Genomic DNA, 25477 nt, shown 5'->3' on the forward strand with positions numbered 1-25477 from the left:
CTTACTGTAAAAATATCATCTTAACATGAGGCCTACTTGGGATTTTGGAACCTGACAATTGGATACTTGCAAATGTTCCACCTTTGCATTGGGTACATTTGTCAACACCAAAGTTTGACGCTTACTTGAGAGTATCAGGCAAACCATGTGCATGCACATGTGGCATGATAAAGTATAAAGGACACTTACAATCTATCACGACGATGCGCTAATAAAGATTCTGTCATGAAGTGGGTGGAAAATCATCCACCTACCTGAGTTTCAAGCCTGTTCCATGAGACATTAAGATCCTCTTGAATACAGTTGATAAATAATGTTTTCTTTTTGAGATTGCGTGTCATTAAGATAAAATTAGTGAATGAAGGAGAGACTAACATTTCCCCTCTTACTTGGGACTAATCCTCATATATTCAACATATCTGATTATAATGTTATGTCATAGGGTTCTCTTTTTTCCATTAGTTTTATTACCCACTCAAACTTTATTTACAATGGCAATTAGGCAGTCATGAAGTCTTATAGTGTGTCTTTAGAGCATTACTGTGGTCACTGTGGATCCCAGTTAATTTAAATGAAAACTCTGTAAACTGTGCCAGATGCACTTCCGTAGCAAAAGGAAGATAACATGACAGGGAAATAATTGTGTATATGCTCACTGCTGAATAGGTTTCCAAATCTTTGCTAGCACTAAATAGAAGTAAAAAGAGGAGGGAAAACATGAGCAGAGAAATAAACAGAATAGCCATATTAGTTAAGAATTTAAACATGCATTACTGTTGAGCCAGATAATGAGCCATGCCCTCAGGGAGGCTCTCTGTAGCCTGGAGCTACAAACTTAAATCAGAAAAACCCTGGCTTTGCCTGAGATAAGCTAATTGTTAATTTAACTAAATATTCTGAGCATGCTCTAATGCTAACTGACATTTCACAGATCCCCTGCTCAAAGTCTTTACAGGTTATAAACTCGGGACATTGATTGTTGCTGTGGTCTATAAATTTGTAGAAGGAGCCTTTGCAGGGCGAGCCACCATATTGATTTTCCCTCTGAGGTTTATTAGTTTATGAAATCTTTTGCTTCCTCTGTCTCTCTCTTGGCTGAGGAAGTGCCTGCCTGGCCCATGAAGTAGGGCAGCTGTACTGTACCTTTATGTCTTCCTTTGTTTATAGAATTGAAAGACTTCTCTTTTTGTTTCAGCCATTTATTTTGTTGTTCTGTCAATGCATATGTGCATATCTGACACATGCATTGTCACACTTGAAAAAAGATCAAAGGAAAATCAAACCAAAGCAGGATAAATTTGCCGACTCAGTCACCCACTGGCCTAGTTCCATGCAGCCTTTCTCTTTTATGCCACACAGCCTCCAGACCAAAATGTCAAAATAAGGGGAAAACAATAATCCACTTTACATAATCGAACTACATACAGAATATATTTCTGCTGCTAATCCATAGAATTTAGCGTGAGGTCATTGAACTGCTCTGGTTGTGAATTCATGAGACATATTTCCTTTTTTGAACTTGAATTTGAAATTATCACAGGGAAATTCAGGTTTACACTGTTATTTTAGTGAATCACACACATGCACAAACAGGACCTGTAGACATGTATTGGTGGAGAGATGTTCTGAGTGGGGGCTGCTACACACTGAGAGCGCACCAGAGCAGTTTTGGGGTTCAGTGCCTTGATCAGAGACACCCCTGCAGTGCTTCAGAGGTGCCCTGGCACCTCTCCAGCTACCACAATGACTTCCATATTTTGGTCCACACTTGAACCGCCAACCCTCCGGTTCCCAACTCAAGTCCCTAAGGACTGAGCCACTGACGTACCAATTTCACATCATCCATTTTATAACAGTGTTAAACACGAATTGAGCTGTTATACATCAGTTTGAATACTTACTTTGTATTTATGTAAGGTTTTAATAGATATTAGATTGATTTTAATTTATAGGACGTGAGAGAGGGAGAAGTGAGAGAGTGTGCTTGATTAAAAAATGAGCTAACAGCTGCAGTAATCATGTCTGTAGGTGGACAGCCACATTCTTCAGCCAAAAATGTTTGCATACAAGTTTGTTGTGTCAGATTTATTCATGGCAACACACACGTATAAAAGCTGGAGTAATAAATTATGTAACAACTTCCCCCAAACATTGTCATCATATTGCTATGAAACAATGAAGCAGGTTTGTTGGAAATGTTTTGTTTGGTGGAACAATTTTTAAATTGTATGTACATTTGACTCCATCACTCCCTGTTATAGTTCACGAGTCTGCTTTAAAGAAAATTTCCTCCAATGTTAAAACCTAGTGTGCAGGGTTTTTTTTTGTGATGAGGCGCTGTGGTTTGATAAAGAACCTAAAATGACTCGATACCAAAAAAAAAAAGACAACGATTACAGAGAGTGGTTTCCACATTCAATGAGCTGAATAGACTCTGTAATACTTCTAATGACACAGTTTACCATGAAAAGCTTTCACCACACAGTTTTGTGTCTAAGGCAGTTTTAAATTAGGATGCCGCAATTACAAAGGTCAGGACTTATAAGGATTTTGAACTTTTGAAGTGAGAAACTGGCAAAACAAGAATGAGGTCTGAGGGGTCACCCAGGAGGAATTTGTGGCCTGCACCCAAAAAATAATTCTACTATATAATTGTTTTTACAGACAGGGAAAACTCATTATTACATTAGTGAGGCATGGCAGGTCTGACATGTAAATGTTTGAGAGGATTTTCAGGCTGATCTCTAAACTGCAGCTATGCTGCAGAACAGCCAGCCAGCACTACAAACCACATAACGTGCAAATTTGAAAAAAGACCTGAGAATCCTTTCCTTTTTTTAGCCCTTGTTCCTCTTGTCAGTCTCCACAGCGGTTCTGTTTTAATTGCTCAATCATGGCTGTAAGAATTTCCCTTCTATGTTTCAATCTCCTCTGAGGTGTGTAGAGTCCTTCCAAGTGTGGTTGTGTTGGCATGGAAACAGGAATGGCATTGGGATGTGTGTATTGAATTTTTACCCTTGTTCCCAGAGCTACACAGCCAAAGGCCTGACACTATCCCCTCCCCCACCCAATACATCAGAGAGCTGGGGGGCAGAATCTTCAAGATATCAGCCTATATGTATATAAAACGCCAACCTCCATGTTTCTTTAATGAGTGTGCACCCGCTCTGTGTAGTCATAAAAAGACCTTTGAAGACCCTTTATTTCTGTATAGAGGGCTAGGGCTGTATCCCAGGTTTGTAGAATTGGACTATTAGATGTGTCATATTATAGCACAACACAATGTGAACTATTTTCAGCTACCTATCATTCTTTAAGTTTTAAACATTTTCAAGTTTAAGCTATATCACAAATGAGAATTGAGTCAAGTAAAGTGAGTAAAATAACCTTCTATATTTTTTAAACTCTTATTTAAAATCTTAAATTAATATTTATGCCCCCTTGTGGATATTAGGAGTACAGAGAGAAGTAGGAAGGACACATTAAAACAAGCAGTCTGAAGAACAACCAATTTCCTTGTTGGATGCAAATATTCATGGCTGGTTATCGCCATCTAGTGGCAGCAGAGGTGAAAACCATTGCATGTTACACCCATTACATCCAAATAAAAAGACAGATCCAGATGACAAGTTGTCACATTTACCTTTATTGTAAATGTGATATTATTCCAAAATATTAATATGTTATAGGGAACAGAGAAACAGAAAAGGAGAGATAAGAGAGCTAGAAAACATCTACACAAGACTTTGGTAAGAATCTTGGGACACATTCTTATCAAAAAATTCAACAGCAAAAAAAAAAATTACAAAATATTCTAATAATGCTCAAAATCATCATCAATCTCAATCATGATGCTTCTACGTGTACAACAATATAGCTGGGTAAAAATTCAACTGGGCTTTTTGTGTCCTAGAAACAACTGAATAACTGAAGGCATATAACACACTGGAATGGCTGGGCACCTGTGCTGTAAAGTCTGGAATATACTGTACTACTCAAGGATACAACAAGATATAACAGTTCTTTAACTTATAATTAAATCAATTTATCAATCATATTTTTAAGATATATTATACCACAACATGTTTACAGTAATCTTGAAAAAGAGTTGTATGTGTATCAGAGCTAGATTAAAAGCACATAAGAATCCGCAAGGTGTTCCAGTCAGATCTTTTAATTCAGCTCTGGATTTAACAAATACAGATTCATGTTCGTGCCACTTCAGCCCTAAACAGAGTGCATTGGATCATTTTGCAACAGTGTGCCATGCCCTGCTGTCTCCTAGCCGTATTGTCATCCCTCCCTCCCTTCCCCACATCAACCCCGCTATCCTACTCCTGCCTAACAGGGGTGCACATTACAAGCCCTGATCTCCTTCCTGTCTTTGCAGCTAGACAGCTGGGCAGTCTTAAACTTCTGCTTCACTGTCATGAGTCGCTCTTGAATACCTCCCCCGCACAGTTTGGTACACTCTGTCCAACTCGACCACGGCCTCATTTTACACCCTAAAAATAAAGAAAAAATGAACAGTCAGATTAATGTGTGATTTTCAAAATTATTCAGGCATCAACTCATTTCCCTAGTAATGTCTGCAGAAATCCTCCCATGAAATATATCCCATTAATGAAACTTCACTTCTTAAAGTAACAGTTCTTTGATATGACTTGGCAACAAGAGAAATTTCTCATGAGACTGGCTTAGGTATGAGGAACAAAGCTAACAGTATGGTAGCAAAATTCAAAGCTAATACCCTTTTGCATTCAATATAAATCAAAGATAGTATGTTTGACAGTCCAACATGCTAGCTAAAAAGCCATGACACTATACCCATATTAGTCGTGTTTACCGTCAGCTGCAGCTCTAGAAGCGAGTTGATGGCCAGCACTACGTGTTCATTGTATGGTATCTAACCTGGCATTGGCAGCCAGTCCCAATCCAGTGCTTACAAACACCATGGTATAATCTTTTTACATGAATAATATAGATTTGAATTTGATAAGGGTAGATACTGACCTGGATGCTCAGAATTGGCCTCAGTTCTACTCTGTTTGCTCCTCCTCTTGTCCCGCTGCTCCTTGCGCCTTTTTTTCTCATCGCTGTTGGCTTGTCCCCGGTTGCACTTCCTGATCTTACACTTCTTTCTCTGAATGGTTTCAGGACAGGGCTCTCCACCAAACTGAGGCTCCAGCTTTACCATGCGCGTCCGGATTGTATGACCCTTCCCACAGGACTTGTTGCACTCGGACCACTCTGTCCACTCTGACATGATGCAATCTATAGCTGAGGAGACAGGAGTTGATAATACAAGTGAGTATATAAGAAGTTGTCTGAGTAAAGATAAAGTACGAGTTGTTACCAATGAAGATACTAGATAGTGAAGACAGAATGAGGTTAAGGATAAGGATAAAATTCAATGATCCCCTGGGAGAAATGTAGCTGTTGTTAATTAAAACAGATAAGGCAATAGTGACACATAGCAATTTCTGTTTTTTTTTTATTAAATTCACAATAATTCTGAATTACAGATAAAGCAGAGTCCAGGGAATATAACTATTTTCATCTTAAATTGTGTGATTTTTTAACACAGTCACAGTAAATGACTCTGATGTAGCATCCTCACCACTAATGCCAACTAATACCTCTGCAGAGAATCACACTCAGTCTAGTTTATAGTTAGAAGGCCAAGTCCTAAAACAATAGCAACATGGATTAACTCATAAATTACAATCTTTTTTTAGTTATTTTAATTGTTTACTTTTTAGAGTAGTATGATTTCAATTCAATTATGGGGCAACAATGCGACCAAACCTTAATTTATAAAGTGTATTGCTCAAATTTTAGCTGAAAGATTCTGTGCAAAGCAAAGAGGAAAATCTTTTAAATATTAAAAAGCACCAGTTCACATGATTGCTGACTTCTCTAAGCCAATGCTAATACCTGAGTTTTATTGTTTTAAAAGTAAGCAAATAATAGAATCACCCAAAATATTGTATTAATAAAAAACACAAGGTGTGTTTTTATTACAAATGATGCATTGAATTAGATTTTATAGAAAGTGTAACCAAAATTGTGCAAAGTCTTTTTTTTATAACCGTTCTTTTTCTCTAAAATAACTGACCATAAACACATTTTCCTGACAGATGTTTAAGGTCTTTATGACCTTCAAGGTTGGCTCATTTAAACTTGTTTTTAAACATCATGGTAATGTAAGATCTCTCATGCGCTTAAAAGTAGTTTTCAAGCTGGGCGCGCTGGTGGCGCAGCGGTAGCTCAGTCCTCACGCGGGCGGCCCGGGTTCGTGTCTGGCCTGTGGCTCATTTCCTGCATGTCTCTCTCCCTGATTTCCGCCTCTATCCACTTTCCCCTCTATAACAAAGGCATAAAGGCCAAAAATAAGTCTTTATAAAAAAGTAGTTTTCAAGCTTAAATATGAATACTGCATTTAAACCTATCATCTCTTGTCTTCTAGAAAGCAGCACAAAACTGCTTAAATGTGCATTTTATCTCAACTCATACAAAACACACAGTACATTGCTTTTCTCCTCACTTTCACTGTGAAGTGTCTTCCCTCGGTGCTTTATTCATCTGCATGAAGACACCAGGTTGCATATCAAACATGAGCTTGTCTTTCTTTTTCATTAAAGGTCTCATATTAAGCCTTTTTGGGGTTCATAGATCTCACTTATGTGTCTACTAAAGTTCATTCACAATTGCTAATGTTCGACAAAAGTGTCATGTATTGCCGCTTATGCAAGCTCTCTCATCTGCCTGAATTTCTAACGCTCAGAACAACCCTCGAAGAGAAAAAACAAAAGAAACCCAAAAACCCAAGGGTCCCCACCTGTGCTGATCAGATTGGTCGGCATATCTGCTGTCTCTTAATTGGTCAGTTGTTCGGCTTTGTTCTCGGACATGTCTCGCCCCTTTTACCATATTGGAAATACTACAGTCAGTCTGAGGGGAGCTTGTGCATGCTACAATGAGCCAATGGGCTTGGATCAGTGGCATCTTTGTCTTGTAATGTCACAACACACATTTTCAACAAGGGGGCTACAGCTAACAGGAGGTGGAAGGGGAATTCAAATTTTTGCAAATAGATGTGCCTAAACATGCACAAGACACCTATAAAACACACTAAAGAGCATATAAAACCAGAAAAAGCACATGGGACCTTACATTTCACGTACACACATGTACAGTGTGTGGGTGTGGATAAAGAGATTTGCATTACTTACGGCACTCTGGCAGCATGCATTTCTCCACCTGTTCCAACTCCTCCGTACACTCTCCCAGTTCCACAGGGGACTTAAGCGTGCGCTGCCGTGTCCTCAAACCCTTTCCACAAGTCACGCTGCAGTCACTCCAGTCTGACCAGGGTGTCAGCATGCAGGGGATTGTGTCTGCTCACAGAAAGAATCAATCAGTCATGCATATGGCATAGTGCTTTAGTATTGTATGTAAGTACTTTAATATTGTAGTCAACATTATGTCTTCAAAGGAAAAAAATTATGGATAGTCATGGAAGAAACACATTTATACTGGTTTCTATTTATTCATTCTTAGAGTAGAAAAAGGACAAAAGGGCTCTGCAGGAGAGTTCAATGTAATGTCTCATCAGTGGTGCTTCCATGGATCTACAGTAAGGCTACCAGACTTTAAGTGTAGGAGGTGAAGGGAAAGTTGTTGTCCTGAAGATTCTGCCACTCACGACATTCTGGCATCATGCACTTCTCCACTTCTAGCACCTCTGCTCCACAAACAGAGCCATCTGCAGGAGGCATCTTCACCATGCGCTCTCTCCTCTTCATGCCCAGGCCACAAGTTGCACTGCAGACATCCCATTCTCCCCACTCTGTAACCAGGCAACTGCTAGCAGCTGAAACAATTAGATCATTTCAAATGACATTAGAATGGTCGTTAGTGTACAATTGAAAAAAGACAAGAGGTCTGTAGTGTAAGTTGGCAGGTGTGACATAAAGGGGAAAAACTCACAGCATTCCTCATTGACCACACAGTTCTCAGTCTCCTCTGTGGGAAGGGTGCAGACTGAGCCATCATCAGGGAACTGCTTCACATAACGCTCCCGGGAACGAGTGCCCATCCCACAGGTCAAACTGCAGGGAGACCAGGTGATCCACTCTGACATCATGCAGGTGGAAGCATCTAAAGAGTCAAAGGACAAAAAGGAAGATGTCAGCGGGCTTCATAAGAGGCCAGTGATTGTGACAACGTCTTGAAATGCACACAACCCTATTACCTCATACCATATTTATGTGTATGTTTGATGTGTTGCCATCGACTCCTGGATCTGTTCCCATTAGAAACTTCTAAATAAAAAGTTGATAAAGATGATCCACTTTTAAGGGTATTGAACTCTGTTTTATGACAAAGAAAATCAGTGTAGACAGAAGCTTACGACTAAGAGGATTTGGACAGCACATGTCAAATACAAATGTGTCTATCTGGAGGATTTTTCACCATTTTAGCTTTAACTAAACTTATTCTGCATTGTTTCACTTTTATTAGTGAGGGTGTGGTTGTTGAGTGTTTATCAATGCCTGAGACTTCTTATCTGTGTAAAATATATCACTTACTTTTCAAGCTGTTGTTCCTTTGGCACTTATTGTTGTCTGTTATCTTTTAAATGAATCACCCATGCTAACCTGGTGTGCAGCCTTAAACTTACAATGCTTTGTTATTGTATCTCTTCTCGTAAGATAGTAAAAGTAAAACGTTTCTAGTGACTTTTATTTGAGCTAAAATGAAATCCAAAGTTATACTAAAGGCTTAAATTCTTCTGGCACAAAATGAATGTGCCCTTCTAAAGTATGTATGGTATAAATTATGTTTCAGGCACTGCAGGCACCTCACTGACAACTGCAGCTTTGCTTTACTCTAGTACTGTTTTTTTAATGTACTTACAGGTAACTAAAAAGTCAGGTAGTGATAACAGCACATCAATGTAATATAAGTGTGTTAATTTGACATCCTATGATCAAAGGTAGTTCAATGATATTAACCTGACACCTACAGTAATAGCAATAAATTGGCCATGTACAGTAAGACACGTAAAGTTCTTCTCAAAAAAGCAGTCAAATCTGGAATTAACTGAGGTCCTAATTGTGGTTTATGAACTTAAGGAAATAAACTGCCCTAATCATTAACAACAGAAAAATGACAATAATGGATAAAAGTGAGGTTGCAACATGTATCTGTCTTAGTTTCTGGCACTTTGACCCATGAGTACATCCCCTTAATTATCTCATAAAGGTCTGTGACAGAATGATCAAATCACTTGCTGACTTTATCAGGAATGGGGGTAAAAAAAAACTAAGATAGAAACAGTCAAACTGTAACTCTCTTGGTAGCTTCTTAGTTCCAAACAGTGTTCAGGAACCCATTTGTTCCTTTTAATGAAGTCTGTGTATTTAGTTAAGAAAATAAAGCATCGAATTTCACTTCTCCAACTTTAAGTTGGACTACAACTACTCCCCTTGCTTTATTACACATAACGTTTGTAAGATTAGAAGTGAATTAGCAATGGGTTTTTTTTGTTTGTTTTTTTAATGTTTGACATGTATATGCATTTATCTGTATGACGAGCTCTTTAAGTTATCCAAGAATTTCCCAAGTGGTTATTCATTTTTTCAGTATTTTTTGAAATTTAGAATGAATTGCAGGCAGAAATCGCTGTTCATGTGGTCCCATATCAAATATTCAGGATCACATCCACACAAAACAACCTATTTTTTTACTCTACTGAGATATATTTGTTATCTATTGACAAATGAAAGAGACATACAGGAGAACGTTTTACATATGGTGGATGTCACAAATGCTCTCTCATTTGTGCCTGTCATTTTAGATTTCACTGACAGTAAAAAAGGTACGTGTTTGCAGTTCCACCAACAGACGGGATGTTTATCATGTTGGCATTAGAGTCAATATGCAGGAATTAAAGGTATCAAACCATTATCGGTTTGATAATGGAAGAAGTTGTAGCTGTGTCACCAATAGGCTAGCTTTGAAGTATCTCTGTACTGTGTATCTAGGGAAGACAATGAAAAGTTTTGGAGGAACATGAACATTCACAGCTATCTCCAGTCTTTTGAATTTGGACTGCTGCTGCTCCGTTGTGTCAAAGTTGCATATTGCTTTATTTTGGCCACATATTTTACTTTGTAGCTACAAGTTGTTATATTTAAGGCAAAATTACAACACTCATTCTATAATCAACAACTTCATGTTTTTACAAGATAACGTGTCCTTGTGACCTCAACGCAGCAGCCTTGCATTACATGTCACAGTCATTTAAATTCTGTACATTTACAGATATACTGTGCTTTTGGAATTGTCCAAAAATAAATGCATTAGACTTTATGATGTTAAACTTAAACTGTGTTGTGTAAATAGAAAAAAACATCACACTATCACAATCTACAAGTTGTCATATTTAGCATAATTTGATGAATGAGTAAGGGAGTTCTGCAATTAAATGAACTTTTTTACATCGAATGTCACACATACCCATTCACACCACATTCACACACTGATGGCAGTGGTTACGATGTAAACAGTCCATAACTAGCCCATTCAAATACATTTACAAGCCAAAGGGCACATTGGGCATGTTTCTGCCGGAGCTGGGGATCAAACCTCCAACCTTACTGTTGAGAGGCTACTCTACTAACTGAGCCACAGCCACCCAAGTGTAAAATAAAGCAAAAGTAATAAATCTCTGAAATAGTCGAGTCCGAAAGGTTTCCTCATTTGTGTGGAATAGTAAATGTGAATCACGGTCTGACCTTGTCATGACTGTGTTGGTGCTTGGGGAAGGCTCAGAAATGATTGGATTTGCCAAAAATGTTGAACACAGAGTGACAGACTGACTCATCAGCATATAAAACCCAACCTGCCACTTCTGAGACAAAAAACAGAACAAGTCATAAAGAAATATATAAATAAAATAAAAGATAGTGAAAGAAATGAAATGAAACTAAACCTTTAAGAAGTAAAGTGGTTTGACTGACTTAGTCTTTATCGTCTTACAAAACATATTGAATGGCCTTGTGGCATTTGATTTGAATTACAATATCGTTTGAAAGGCTGCTTAAAGAACAAAGTGCGCTCTTTGCCTCCCATTTTGCTCTCACTTAATTACCGCGATATAGTCCTTTGTGTATTATCAATGCCCTTTAACAATAAAAGCTGCTTTTTAAACATACACTCGCTTTTTATTGAATGTCAAAACATCACAGTTATGAAAGCAATTAGTCTTAAATGTTGACAAAAGAGCTCACTGAGGTGGAGGCTTAACCTTTCAAACATAAAAAAACTCTCATTAATTCAGCAGATTTTTAAGTCCTCATCCACACTTTAATTTGTTCCCAAACACATTAACCTTCAGTCTTTATGTACAAACTGACCCTCATCGCTGCAGCCAGGCCCCATGCAGGGCTCAAAATCCTGGGTGTGCGGGCAGGGCACACTAAGGTCCAACTGGGCCTTCAGCATCCTCTGCCTCATCCGCTTGCCCTTTTCACAAGTGGCTGAGCTGCAAGCGGACCATGGAGACCAGTTGGAGTAGATACACGTCTCAGGAGTATCATCTGCAGGATTGAAAAGGGTGTGCACATACTTTAATAGCTGACCGCCTTTAACAATGCTTTTAATCTTGTGTAACAAAGCAGAAAAAAAGAGATAGAGAGGCAGAAATGTGATCAGGGTTCAGACCTTCCTCTTTCTCCTCCTGGGCAATATCTGCTACAATGTCATCCACATTGTCTGGCACAATGTTGCACTGCTCACCCTGTGGACACACACATACAGAGTTATGTTGTGAAGCAGTCCAGCAGTCAGTAAGATTTCTGTGGCTTTGGTTTTCTTTTTGCTTCTCAAAGCCATCTGTGTACCCACATAATATATAAGGCGCAAAGAGTCTATATAGCAGAAAGAATAACATATATGCATATGTTTGGATGTGTTGTGTTGTGTGTGCGTGTGCATGCATGCATGTTCTTTGTGTAGGAATGATGAGAAAATCCCCAGAGCTGCCACTAGATGTCAATGAATCACCACCAACCTTTAAGGACTTTCTGCTTTGCACCCATGAGTATATATTTTATCACGTTAATAAGGGTAATTCATATTTCAAGGAGAGCAACATTTATTGACAGCCATACTTTTGATGCTTTCAAATTATGCCTTTATGCTTTCTGTTATTTAATAGGCCAAAACGCTTTGTGAAGCATCCCTCCACACGTGAGGTTTTACGTATCATACAGAATTCTAGATGTCTTATTGTTGACACTTGTGATGATTGATTACCATCTGCAGGTAAGTGCCAGGTCATTATTTCACCAGAAACAATCCATTGTGTATATATTGAATAATATAACGTCTTTTTTATAATATAGTTTAGCACCTTTGTGGAAAGATTGTTGGATGTATTTTAAACAATAAATACATATAAGCTATTCTTACTAACAACTAAAGGTTTATTGGGACAGATTGTTCTCGTAAACGTATATTTTATTTCGTTTAACTTTTTCCGAATATTTTTTTCCATCTTGTGAAAAAACAGCTTTGATCTCATGCACAGTAAATACAGAAAATACATCCGACACCAATCAATCCCTGTATTGATGAACAGGATTAAACTCAGCATGCTACCTGTGCCTGCTGAGCAGCGATAAAGCAAAAGGGCAGGCCTCTCTGTCCTCTGTGTCTGCTTTCGAAACTTTATGAGTCATCTTTACTACACATAGCAAATATTAAAAAGGTGCTAGTTCTATGACGTTAAACTTTGCACTTATGTTTCGTTCAGCAAATAAAGAAGAGAGCATTAGGGGTAACATGCAGGAAAAAATCTGCAGTCTCCATGGTATTCCTTACGTTCCTGTCATCCACACTGGTCGGAGCTGGCTATGCCTGAATGAGGACCGCAGTGATTGTGGGATGAGTATATAACTTCAATGAATTGCAGGGAGGCCAAAATAATAATAAAAAAAAAACAGCACAAAAACAAATAATCTCTTTTTGCTTGTTAAAACAAAAAAGCTAGGTCACTGTCCAGGTCTGTAGTAACACACATGGCTTAAAGCTTTGTTTGGATTAAATGTATTTCGATTTATTTTTTTTGCATTTGATTGGGATTATCTGATATAGCTACAATACAACATGATGCAATTTCCTTACTTATGATTAATTTTGTACAAGATCTTTATTTGCAGCAGGAGCTGATTTGTACAATGTAATACAGACAGACCTTTCTTGCGATACGCTCCAATACCATTCTGGCCACAGGAGTGATAGCGCCCCCTTCAGGATCGTAGAAAGGACTTTGTGGATGATCTAGGCTTGTCAGGGGTCTGATCTTGTCTTGGGGAGAAGTGGGCTTGTTGGGAGACTATAAAAAAATGAAAAAAGAGGAAGAGAAGAAAGCACACAAAGCTTTAATTCGTCAAGATTTTTAAATAAAACACAGGGCCTGTTTGACATACCCCCATGCGGAAGTACAATGAGCACAAAGTCACCCAAAGTTACACAAGTCACAAAGTCAGAGAACAGCTGTGTAGGAGTGCAGTAGTTAATATGGGAGATGCTCTTATTAGTCAGCAGTGGAGGTCTGCCAGCATGGGGTTGATAAAAGCATCACCGCCAGAGGCTGTCTGGAGGCAGACGACCAGTTCATCCTTCACCCCCCACTGAGGACACCCAGAAAAAAAAAGAATAGAACACCACTATTTGTGTTTGTGTGTGAGACATGGAGGGGGAAATGAATGTCCGTAAGAAGATATGGGAAAAGTAATGGCACTTAGCTTTAGAAGAGCTAAAATCCTGTCGAATGCCAAAAGAGCCTGTTTAACTATCCTCAACTGACCAGAGTTCTTGTGCATGAGAGTCAACTTTCAGAATGATGAAAAAGTTTCAAACAAATACCAATTTGATTACATTTTTCATCAGCAGAATGGAAGCTTAGACAGCTAAATATTTCAACACACATTTCACATACTGTAGTTTGAGGAATGCTGTTGGTTTAATTATGTCATTGAAAATCACATATGTTTTGTTATCAAACTGGGTTCCTGAAAATAAAAAATACTTAAACACTTTCTGTATTAAACTTGTATATTGAATGATTCTCAAGCAGCTACAGGAGGTACAAAAAGCATTTTCTTTATATTTTAAATCAGACTGTTGGATATTTATCACACATCAGTGAAAATCACGTTATATATGTTATTCTAATAGAATGTTAAACAAGGCTTAATGTTCAGATTTGAAAAAAAATAAACAATTTGGTGAGGTATTATGTTTGATGCTAATTGCGACAGGCGTGCCCTGAGGGGTTTCAGAGCAATTAAATTGGCGTCATGAGCTGCAGTGCATCACAGCCACTCCTGTAGCTGACAGTGTTGATAAGCAGACAAAATCAAACACTCATTCTACAATCAACAACTTCATGTTTTTACAAGATAACGTGTCCTTGTGACCTCAACGCAGCAGCCTTGCATTATGTGTCAATGTAATTTATATTCTGCACATTTACAGAAGTTGAACTTTGCTTTTGGAGTTTTCCAAAAAATAAATGCATTACACTTTACACAACTGTTTTAAGCTTAAGCTGTGTTTGCTCCAGGAAATAGAAAAAACACCACACACTGTGTCCATGTGACACAGTCAGTCGAGAGTAGTCAAAACACAATCTGAAGGTTCCTGAATGTCCCTGAGTTTCCCTTGTTCATTCCTTAAGTGTTAGTCGAAGCAAAAAAAAGATGTGGTGTGGTGAACAAAGGAGTGCGTGAGATTTTGTTTGAGAGAAACAAAATTGCAGAAAGATTCCTGAGGACCAAAACGATCAAGAAACCCCAATTCATGTGTGGTCTATAGAGTATCAGCCAAAGGTTTTCACGCATGTCCTCATAGAGTTTGGACAACACACACACACACACAAATCTGTGAGTGCTGATTGGAGACAGTGAGCACACAGCAGACAGCACCTCAGGGTCTCTGGGAGAAAGGACATTGAAGGCTGTTAAAGTACAATTGGATGAGTGATGACAGTGAATTGTTGCAGACTGGTTGTATGTTAAGAGGTGAGAGTGGGAGTGATTGGGAATGTGAGCAGATAGGCAGATGAAGAGGAAAAGTTTGGTTTAATGACAAGGTTGAAATGAGAGTGTGAAGGGGAAGACTCAGCTGGTGATGGGAGTGAGGAGGAAGGTGATCCAAGGGGAGAAGGAGGAGAAAAGTTAGTTTGCAAAAGTTTGTAATTGGTACAGGACTGTGGGGTTATGACCTAAGCTGAGTCAGACTTCAGACAGACTCTGCTGTTTTCTGCATTTTTTTCCTTGCATAATTATAATTGAAATGATGATCAACAACAACCTCAATGCAACTATTTTAATACGACTCATGTGGTTCAGTTGAAACAAAATAAAACATAAAATGATCGTTCGCATAAGGAGCCGGAAGCAAATGTTTGCAAGGAAAACTACTAGTACTTAAAGTCTAAATGTATGAGTGTTTTCACTGACCTCGTACGTCACCCCACTGTCAGTGCCTGCGTCCCAGGGGATCAGGTCCTGGACCACCCTCTGGGCCCAGCCACACTCCTTAGTACACAAGTCCTCAGCAGACAGACCCACATTCCAGTCTGGACTGGGGCCCAACATGGTCAGGAAGGACATGAGGTGACGTGTCCGGTCGACTGAGAATTCTGCAGAGGGGGCAGCCCGTCTGAGTAAGAGAGAGCAAGAGGTCAGAGTGTATCAGAGCAGAGGAGAAGGGGGGAGAGAGAGTTCAATGTTACAAGAATCATAAAAGACTGAACAGATGTGTCATTGACCAAAATAAAGCCAACGATTCATTGAGTTGCCCATTGTGAACTTTGAAAGCTCTGTGTGTCACCTACAAGTTGCCCTAAAAAGCCCACCCAAGTATAATACACGCATTCAGTGCCTTGCTCAAGTGCACGACTGAAGTGGTCTGGCACCTCTCCAGCTGACACACATTTTTCAACCCTCCAGTTCTCAACCCAAGTCCCTACCGACTGAGCTACTGCCGCCCATAAAGAGATGAAATGTGTGTTTTATTAGTCCCAAGCCCCATTGGGACATCTCCACACACCTACACGCCTCACTGATTTAACCAAAATGTATGGCCTCAGGGAAGCCGCAGTTGTTAAGCGTGTCTCAGCTTGATAGTGATATATAGGACAATCGTAAAAAATAAGCAGAAAGAAGGAAATCAAAATTGTCAAATTGAGATAAAGCTCATGAAGGCTCAAAATTTCCCTCAGTCTTTGAAAAGGATAAGGTAGTGCCCACAAATCAAAGTGACTGGATGGTTTTAATTTGACATATTCTAGACTCTATCATTCTTCACACTGAATTTGCTCTGTTCAGGAATGGGCGAAACACACAAACCTTCATCCATCTGTCTTGGCAAATGATTGACTGCTCCACTAATTAGACAAAGTTTCCAAGCCAATTTAAGATTCATTAGGAGTGAGAAGATTCCTGTAGTGACATGGACAATTAGGCAGTGATTCTTTCTCTGCCATAATGATGCCAGTATATAAATCCATTTGACCTCAGCTACCTCTCTCCTGCCCACATTCTCTCCTTACTAATAATTACCAGTGAGAAGGAGAACACAACTTGACCTGCCTCTCCTGGGTCTCTGGCTAAGTGAGTGTTACAAGTCTGAGGGTTGCTTTCGACAGCTACCTGGGCTCTAAAAAAGGTAACTGACAGAGATAGCCTGGTCAAAACATAGTGTAGACATTAAAATATGAAATAACCCCTCTGTAATGCTTGTGTTTGTGGTTTGTTCATGTGCTAACCTTTCTGGTTACTTGTAATTATATAGCATCTCCTCTTCAGTCATTTAGTTGACTGACGTAACCATACTTTTACCTGCCTCTAATTTTCTATGTGTTTTTAAGTTGTTAACCTTTCTAGTTTTGTATCTAACAGTTTTAATTTAAGCACAACTATTAACTGCTGATCAGGTGTTACAAATGTCCCAATCTAAATCGAGATAAATCTAATATAACAAAAATAACATTTGTCTTATCAGAAAACCACGGCATTAAAAAGGGCCTCTCTTTTCTTCCCTTCATATTATGAATGAATTGTCATACATTGCGCAGGAGGTACGAGCTGTGTCCTATGTGGCACAGGCACTCAGGCACACCACTCGGATCACTGCGCACCAGACAGCTGGTCAGCGCTGTTTGTGATTGGATATAAATGCCTTTGCAAAAAGAGCGCACCGGAGAGACGTGCAACCCGAGCAAAAGGAAATCCCCAGTTTAAAATACAATGTTTGCGAAAAGAGTGAAATAGGACGACATAAATGTCAATGTTGCAACTATTATTCAAGCAAAATCAAAAATAAATGCATATAATTTTTTTTTCTGTCAATCAAAACATGTTAAAATGTGTGGGGGGAAACAAAGCGATCTTTACACCTCCTTTTATTGAGCCTAACACTTCTCATCCTAACTGCAGCCTGTTTTGAATAATACTGGGCTCCTGGATTAACACGTTCCGTTCAAAGGTGTTAAATTTAGACACTGTCAAAATCACTGTAATTTGCGCCAGGCATTGGTAAATCGCATTGCTTATACTAACGTAATTTCTTTGCTTTTTCTCCTCCCAGTTTTTGCAGGCTGAGGCAGAAATTTCCCATATTGCATATTCATTAAGGCAAACGTACTATTTGGACAATACGTGTTGTTTTGCTCATATGAAAGACGCAATCCTCACTGCTCGCTGTTAGTACATAAGATAACACGTTTTTTGCTGGTGGTATCAAGTTTTAAGATGCGCAAACGTTTAGTAAATCAGGCCCTATAGCTCTACTCTACTACATCTCAGACATAAGTACAGTGCTGTTCATCCAAACTCATAAAACCTTAAAAACCTAATGTAAGAAGCAGCAACATACATATTAAAGCAGCTGTTAATAAATGTAATAGAAAAATACTAATTTGACTGATCAATCATATGTATACAAAAAAACTCAGGCCTACTACATGAGTACATTCTGGGTGTGGCACTATCTCCTCCCAACATTTCCTGTCTCTTTCCAGTTGAATAAATGAATGTCCCAAAAATAAAGCTTAAAAAAACCCATCCACATGCATGTGGTTAGACTTTGCTCAAGTTGATTTTCCAGTTAAACCTTAAATCCCCTTCATAAAACTTTTTCATTTTGTAGATCAAATTATATACTGCTTGTTTACATTTTGGTAGTAGAGCACTGTGGCAATTTGGCAGTAGCCATTCATTGGAACTACAGCCTTGGCAAGTAGCAGGTTCACATTGCATTCATCCTGACTTGATAAACTATAAATAATTACTTTAACCAACCAGTCATTTTTGTGTTGGATACACAGTGGCTAGTGTGCCAACTCTCAACATTTAGTCGGCTAATCAGGTCATTCCTATTAGTCACAGCTCACTCAAAGCTTGAGGAACTATGTTCATATTTCTACTGAAAAGTTGTAAATTATCGAGCAGATGGTAGAAAAGAAACTATCTCAAAAGTAAGCCCAGAAGTATTTGTGTATTTCACACTACTTCACACAAACTATAACTTTCAACACTATAGTTTAGAATGTGAGAGAAATAAAAGAGTCAGCTTATTAACAAATATATTCTCATCTTCAAAAGCTCCTTATGTCACTCTGTTGACAACCAGCTCTTTTTTTTTTTGCTGCAACTGAAAAAAAACCCCAACAGGACACCAAGTATGTTTTACTCTATTAGGAAGATGCCTGAAAGAGAAGGGGAACAACAAAGAGCCAGACGACTGTCATGGGGATACCGTGGCTACCACTCGTCCCGTAAAATAATAAAAACATATTTTTGATTTCATGAGAAAACTATGAAAAAGACAGAAGGACGGAATACATTATTTAATTAAAAATGTGTTCTCCTAATCCTCCCCTATATGCTACGAAGTGTCAAAAGCATGTCTTTATTTGAAGTTCAAGTTAAGTTTTAAATTAAATAGCTGGTAGTAAACATTTGCTCTGTCAAAGTCCCACTGCAAGAGTGATCTTGATTTTTCTTCTTGGAAGATGCAGCAACCCTAACTGTCATGAATGCATCCATTATAAGGGGGAGAAATGTGTACAATGATGAAACTAAAAGAGGAAAACATTATACTGTATTGTGAAGTGTGATAGTGGGAGGATACAGTGGAACAAAAAAAGGTAACAGGTGGCTTTGTTGTTTAAGAATCTTGAAAAGTGAAACACGCCGGCTCTCACACCACCCTCCACATCAGAGCACTGGCTCTGCCAGAGTCCGTGAGCCTCTTTTCAAGAACCCCACTTCTTCTCCTGTCTACCCCTCTCCCAGGGGCTGGCCATTCAAAGTGCACACCTACCTTGGTGACACCACTCTGAAAGACCCCATTCAAAAACCAAAAGTTAAATGTCAATTTCTGAATAAAATGCTCATCCCTGATTTCAGCAAATGCATCTCCAAGCTGTGTTCTTAAGTGTGCCTCCACTTCCTCTGACTTCAGCAGAAAAGGAATGAATCACTTCAGCCTCTGCCTCATTTCCATAGGTACAAAGTCATTTAGATAGCAATCATATCAAAGTGTGTTTTTTTCCAATGAATGCAGCATGATGGGATCCCCGGCCAATTTAAAAAAATTACAATGGAAATGATTTCCAAAGATTTTCAAGTTAAGAGCATGACCTTTTCTTGGCCATTTCTTACACTGGGGGGAAGAAAATGCCATAGTGATCATTATGATCCCTACAGTGTTGCTCACTTCCAAGCTGATATGTTTCACCTACATGATAAGTCACATTTCACATTGAGTGTGAATCTTTGCTGGCACATATGCAGAGGCATAGGCCTACCCAAAACGACCCAGGCCTGCCCATCAAAGAAATCTACTCAAAAAATCTCATCATATTTTGACATTCCATTTAATTGGCCTGTGCCTAGATTTATTACAGACATTCCCTTATTTTGATAAGCTTTTTTTTTTTTTTTTTTAACTTTAGGTGTCTTTATATATCAAAGCTCAATGAACATGAAACATCTTGATAGATAATGACGTTGAAGAAATCATACAGTGTTCAGGTTGATTTCTTTTCCTCAGCTGTGTTGGCTCTCAGGAGAGTCTGTGGTGTAGAAATACTGTTGTAAGTGTGATAATGGCACATCTTCAGCCTCATTCTTTCCTTCTCTCCTTCCTCCTCTCCCCCTCCCTCTCCTACATCTCAGCTGTCTTGCCCTTTGTTCCAGCAATCATTTTGATCTTAGTAGTAAAATTAAATGTAAAGCATGGTTTGAGAGGAGGCACTCTGACAGAGTGCAGTTTAAGTACACATATTAGTTCTAAAATACACAGTAAACTTAAAATAAAACACTACCATGGTAATTAAGTCCCTGGCCTCTCAGAAGCTTCATTAAATCTTGTCCTTAATCTTCACGGCTGCTCATTTCCTTTCTCTCGCTTTGTTTTTCTCTCTCTCCTCTCTCTCTCTCTCTCTCTCTCTCTCTCTCTCTCTCTCTCTCTCTCTCTCTCTCTCTCTCTCTCTCTCTCTCTCTCTCTCTCTTGCTGTCTTTTAGCCCCCATTTGTCAAAACAAAGAATGACTGAATCTAAAACTTTAAATAAAAAATGTCAGTTAAAAACTTGATGTAGATTAGAGAACCGTTACCAGTTTGTTTTTGAATGCCCCATCAGTCTTCATAATAAAGCTAGTCAATTAATGCAATAGAATTTTAGGTTTTCTTCTTCAACATAAAAAACTGGATGCATTGAGTAAAAGTAGCCACATGACTAGTAGCCATGGCTGCATTGCATTGGCTGTTTTATGTTGCTTGAATAAATATGGTTTAACACTTTTCCATTCCAAGAAAAGCTCAAATAAAAAATTGGATTGGGAGGGTAGTTCTTCCAGGCCCACGCCTACATTAAAGTGTGGCACTGCTGACCAGGAGAACAACAGATTCATAGGCTTAGATTTTTAATACCCACCCTCACATAACTGTGACTTAGAAACACACAGTGGACATATCTGTAGACCCTTTAAACACTTACTGTAGAACAGGAACATTTCCAGGTTTCGCAAATCCAGCATAGATACTTCTTCAAGCTTATGGAAATACCAAAAAACCTTTGTGCTCTCAACACATCAAACAGATATTTCAAAATCTGTATCCAAATCAGCAGGCTATATTGCACTAGAGCCCGATCGATTAATTGGCCAGCTCATAATATCGACCAATATTAAAGTATCAAGTGACTCTTGGAATTGGCTAATTTTATCACAGATATGCGCCGACATAAATAGATTTATTCACCAGTCAAACAGAATTTAATTTCAATGTTACTGTATTAGCAGTTCGGTTTTACTTGGATTACAACAAGCAATATCACTCTCCAGAGTGTCAAGAGGTGTACAAGTACATGTTGAGTAACCAAGGTGTGCAAGTACATCAGATTTCTCTCGTCCCTAATACTGATATCGGTCAGGTTCTATAGTGCGCATGTTAAACATACTAACACACATTTATGAAACACACTGACTCAAACAAAAATTTCTAACATTTTAATACAGCTCTGTCATACTCATGAGCCCCCTCAAGAACCGTAAAACATTTCCAGCTGGCTCCAAATGTCCATAGGGAGGGAACGTCCATGTTTGTCATCACTATAAATCTTTCCTTTTCTTGCTCAAAACCAGCATAATAGATATGAAAACCTGCATGTGCTGTACACGATAACTTTGTAAAACAATAAATTGGTTTCCTTTTCAGCAGAGTATGTTAATTAGCCCTGGTGGTTATCACTGTTTTTTCCCCAGCTGTTTTCTTCTTCACTCATACCCCTTGTTTTGGTTTGTTGGTGGGAAAACAACAATACACAGGCTTTACCACTCAAGTTCATCAGAGTTTGCTGAGCCAACAAGTTTGTTGTCTTTCTTATAAATAAGAGATTAAATGGCTCTCATGAATAAAGAACTAAATGATCATACAAACTCCAAAGATGGTGTCGCTGGCAGTTTCAGGGCACCTTTGAGCTATTTTTTTCACTGATCAGCAAGCTCTGGATCCAACTTTGGATACAAACTTCTTTATTGGAATATCTGAAGCCCAAGAACACCAGAACCTAATGTGCCATATGCTGTATGTGGTTTTCTCTTATGAAGAGGGTTACATTGGTTGGGAACGCTTTGGTCCATTGTGGATACTTAACGTACATGGTGCTAGTAAAGGCGAATAATAAAGATCTATCAAGTGTTGGTACAAAGATGTGTGAAGAGGTTTGTAATAATCACAATATATTACTTACATATTGAGTGGTTGCCAGGCTGGCCACTGTGCTTTCATTTTGATGACAGTCAGAACGTCATCCCCCTACAAAAGATAGGACAGACACAGAAACAAAGAAACTCAATCTATTTCTCCAGAATAATCAACACCCTTGAACCAAACTTTACAGGTGAATAATTAAAAAGGATCAATTGAAGACTTTCCATTAAATTTCAATTTTTAATCTATTCTAAATCATGATGGCAGTGGAGAAGATAGTAGGAGGTCAAAAATGCCACAACCACGGCTTAAAATAGTTCACAAAAGCTCTGATGACAATGCAGCTACAGGGCTAAAAAACATTAACAAGGGAGAAATGAAAATTATGGCCCAGAAGGTTAAAGTAAGGCTTAAAATAAATGCTGGCAAGATGAAAAGGTGAAAGACAATCTTTCAACAAAATTAAAATCAATATCAAAAGTTTTCTAAATATTTAAAATAAAATAACTGTTTTGCTTATGATTCCTTTACAACATTTTATAACTTGCACGTTTGACTTGAGCGGTCTGGCAGAAGACCTCTACTGAGACACCACCACTGTCAGGACTGGACGTGACCTGGGACAATATTTAAGTATGATTAATTTATTGAAAATAAAAATATTTATAGTCTCATGTTCAATTGTGGTGGGTGCTTGATAGCAGGGTTACACTATTTAGCGTTCATCAGAGTGACAGCCAGGGGGAAGTAACTGTTCTTATTTAGGGTAGTCTTGGCATACAGTGATCCATCATGCCAATCTAAATGTATTTATGTTCATATAAAAAATGACATTTGAAGCATTTAAAACAGAATTGCTTCCCAATTTTATTTCAAATGTTTTATGTGCGTTCCTGTAAAAGAGTTTTTTAAATAAATGAAACTCTAAAGCGGAAGATCCTTCAACTTTATTTTGAAATTTTTTGTGTGTTCCTGACAGTCAAGGTAAATTTCTTGATCTCCCTAGAAGTGATGTACAATTATATTAATTTTAATAATACAGGTAATTAAAAAAGATGAAGTAAATATATAAAATAACAGGAAGTGTTAGCCTAACTGTTCTTTACAAAGTGCAATTCATTATGTTAAAAGAAAAGTTGCCTTTTTTTTTTTTTTTTTAAAGATTTATTTTTGGCCTTTTTGCCTTTATTGAGAGGACAGAGGATAGAGTCGGAAAGGGGGAGAGAGTGGGGAGAGACATGCGGGAAAGTGGCCACAGGCCGGACGCGAACCCGGGCCGCCCGCGCGAGGAGCAAAGCCTCACAACATGGTACGCGCGCTGTCGCTGCCGCTGAGCTATCGGCGCCCCCCGAAAAGTTGCCTTTTGATGTAGACTTAAGAAGATCAGGACATCTAAATGAACATTTTATCTATCGCGGCTCCAGCTGTGATCCTGTTTCCCTATGTATTTCTTGTTTCCTTGTGTCTCCGCCAATCCTATTCAGCACACTGAAGTGATTGCTACCATTGGCTGCTCTTAACATTTCTTAGAGTTTATTCCTCAGGTTTTCTCCAGTGAGTTCTAGCAGATTTTCTCTACTGTTGTCCAGATTGCCACCAGTGTCATCTCCTCCAGTCTGCTTCACCTGCAACCCACCCCACTAACCCTCTGTCTGCCTACAGAACCAGATTATTTCCATCAGTCTCCTCCACTCAGTCTTTAACTGGTTGCCATTCAGCCATCCATACATACATGCATCAAAGGCATTGCAGTTGGACATCATAAAACACAAACAATTATGGAAACTCACCGGGACCTCTCCACACATGTATCTGAACTCAGCACTCAGTTGACCCAGGTAACTTCTTAGCTCTCCTCCTCAATTCCCTCTACTGCTCTAATGGCATCTGCTAGTGCTCCCACTGAACTCCCAGCCCCCTCTTCCTCTGCTAGGGAGTCACATATTTCCATTCCGCAACAGCAGCAAGAAACCAGAGGATCGCAGACAGACACCGCAATCCTTTTCCCACAACCTGGACAGAAAGTCTGGCTCTCCTCCTGGGACCAGCCTCTATAAGTCCACTCCTGTAAGTTGGCTCTAAGATTTATTGGACCCTATGAGATTGAAAGACTGATCACTCCAGCTCTAAAGGTCCATTCTGCCTTTATGTGTCCTTGCTCAAGTCTATCTCTTCCCCCCCTCCGCCCTCCCTCGGTCATTGACAATCACCCTGCCTTTACAGTCAAGAGGCTTTTGGACATCCGGCGCCAAGGTCATGGCCCTGAGGAACGCTCTAGGATTTCCCATAAACTCATTCTGGACCCTGCTCTCATACAGGATTTTCCAAAAATGTGTTTTGGAAAATTCCTGGCCTATTTAAGAAGATTAAGAAATATTTAAGAAATACAAATGTTAATGTTCTTGGTATTTAATTGTGAGCCATGTAATTTACTTCTTTTGAAATCATTTATTTTACATTTGTAGCACAACCATTTGTATTGATTTGACTTCATAATTACTTTTGTAATATATTTGTTATTAATGGCCATTGTGTGCCATTTGGTTTGACTTCAGGTGTTACTATTGTTTTCTTTTATTCTCTAAAAATCGTCATTATTTTTATATATCACATCAATAATTTAACAAATAATCAGTATCAGTGTTGGTATCGTTAGAGTTGGAACAATGAATTACAAAATTGGAAATGCATCGAATTAAAACTGTTTGGTATCGCCAATCCCTTAATCCCACTCCATTTGTGCGCTCAAGTGGATGTTCTGCCACACCGAGTGCCATCAAAAACCTTGGCATTCGAAGTGGGAGGGATTTAATAAGAATATACAACAGCAGGTTTGCAATGATGAATAAGTGTAACATCTTCAATTGTTCATTGGGCCTGTCTACGCGTGTAGGGAATTCATTAAGGTGACTAAAACTAATGACCATTGTACTGCATCGGGTATATTTTCAAGATAAAACACTCAGTTTTGACGGTTCAGAACAATGACCGTTTGTTCATGTGTTTATAGGATTTTCATACAGTTTTATACCACATACATTGTATTATCTTGCACTGTTGCAAGTGCATCTGTAAAATTACCGCAGGAATTCCTTTGTCTTTGCACTCCAACTATGGGTGTTGACGGACGAGGAAGCATGAATCCATAACAGACCAAAGCAGACATGCAATGCACAC

At 38.8% G+C, this 25477-nt stretch overlaps 1 protein-coding gene across 1 annotated transcript in view; it reads right to left on the reverse strand.

Annotated features, from left to right (window-relative positions):
- Positions 1-3625: 3625 nt before the first annotated feature.
- spon1a (spondin 1a) overlaps positions 3626-25477 on the reverse strand; it is an 84798-nt gene continuing 62946 nt past the window's right edge. The window contains exons 7-16 of the mRNA XM_079339352.1: positions 22341-22405; positions 15540-15741; positions 13268-13408; positions 11734-11809; positions 11427-11609; positions 7993-8163; positions 7709-7876; positions 7236-7400; positions 5014-5280; positions 3626-4505 (exon numbers count right to left, since the gene is read on the reverse strand). Coding sequence (XP_079195478.1) covers positions 4342-4505; positions 5014-5280; positions 7236-7400; positions 7709-7876; positions 7993-8163; positions 11427-11609; positions 11734-11809; positions 13268-13408; positions 15540-15741; positions 22341-22405 — 1602 coding nt within the window. The 3' untranslated portion in view covers positions 3626-4341. The remainder of the gene's footprint in view (positions 4506-5013; positions 5281-7235; positions 7401-7708; positions 7877-7992; positions 8164-11426; positions 11610-11733; positions 11810-13267; positions 13409-15539; positions 15742-22340; positions 22406-25477) is intronic.

This window comes from Symphodus melops, assembly GCF_947650265.1.
Source record: "Symphodus melops genome assembly, chromosome: 3".
NCBI lineage: Eukaryota > Metazoa > Chordata > Actinopteri > Labriformes > Labridae > Symphodus > Symphodus melops.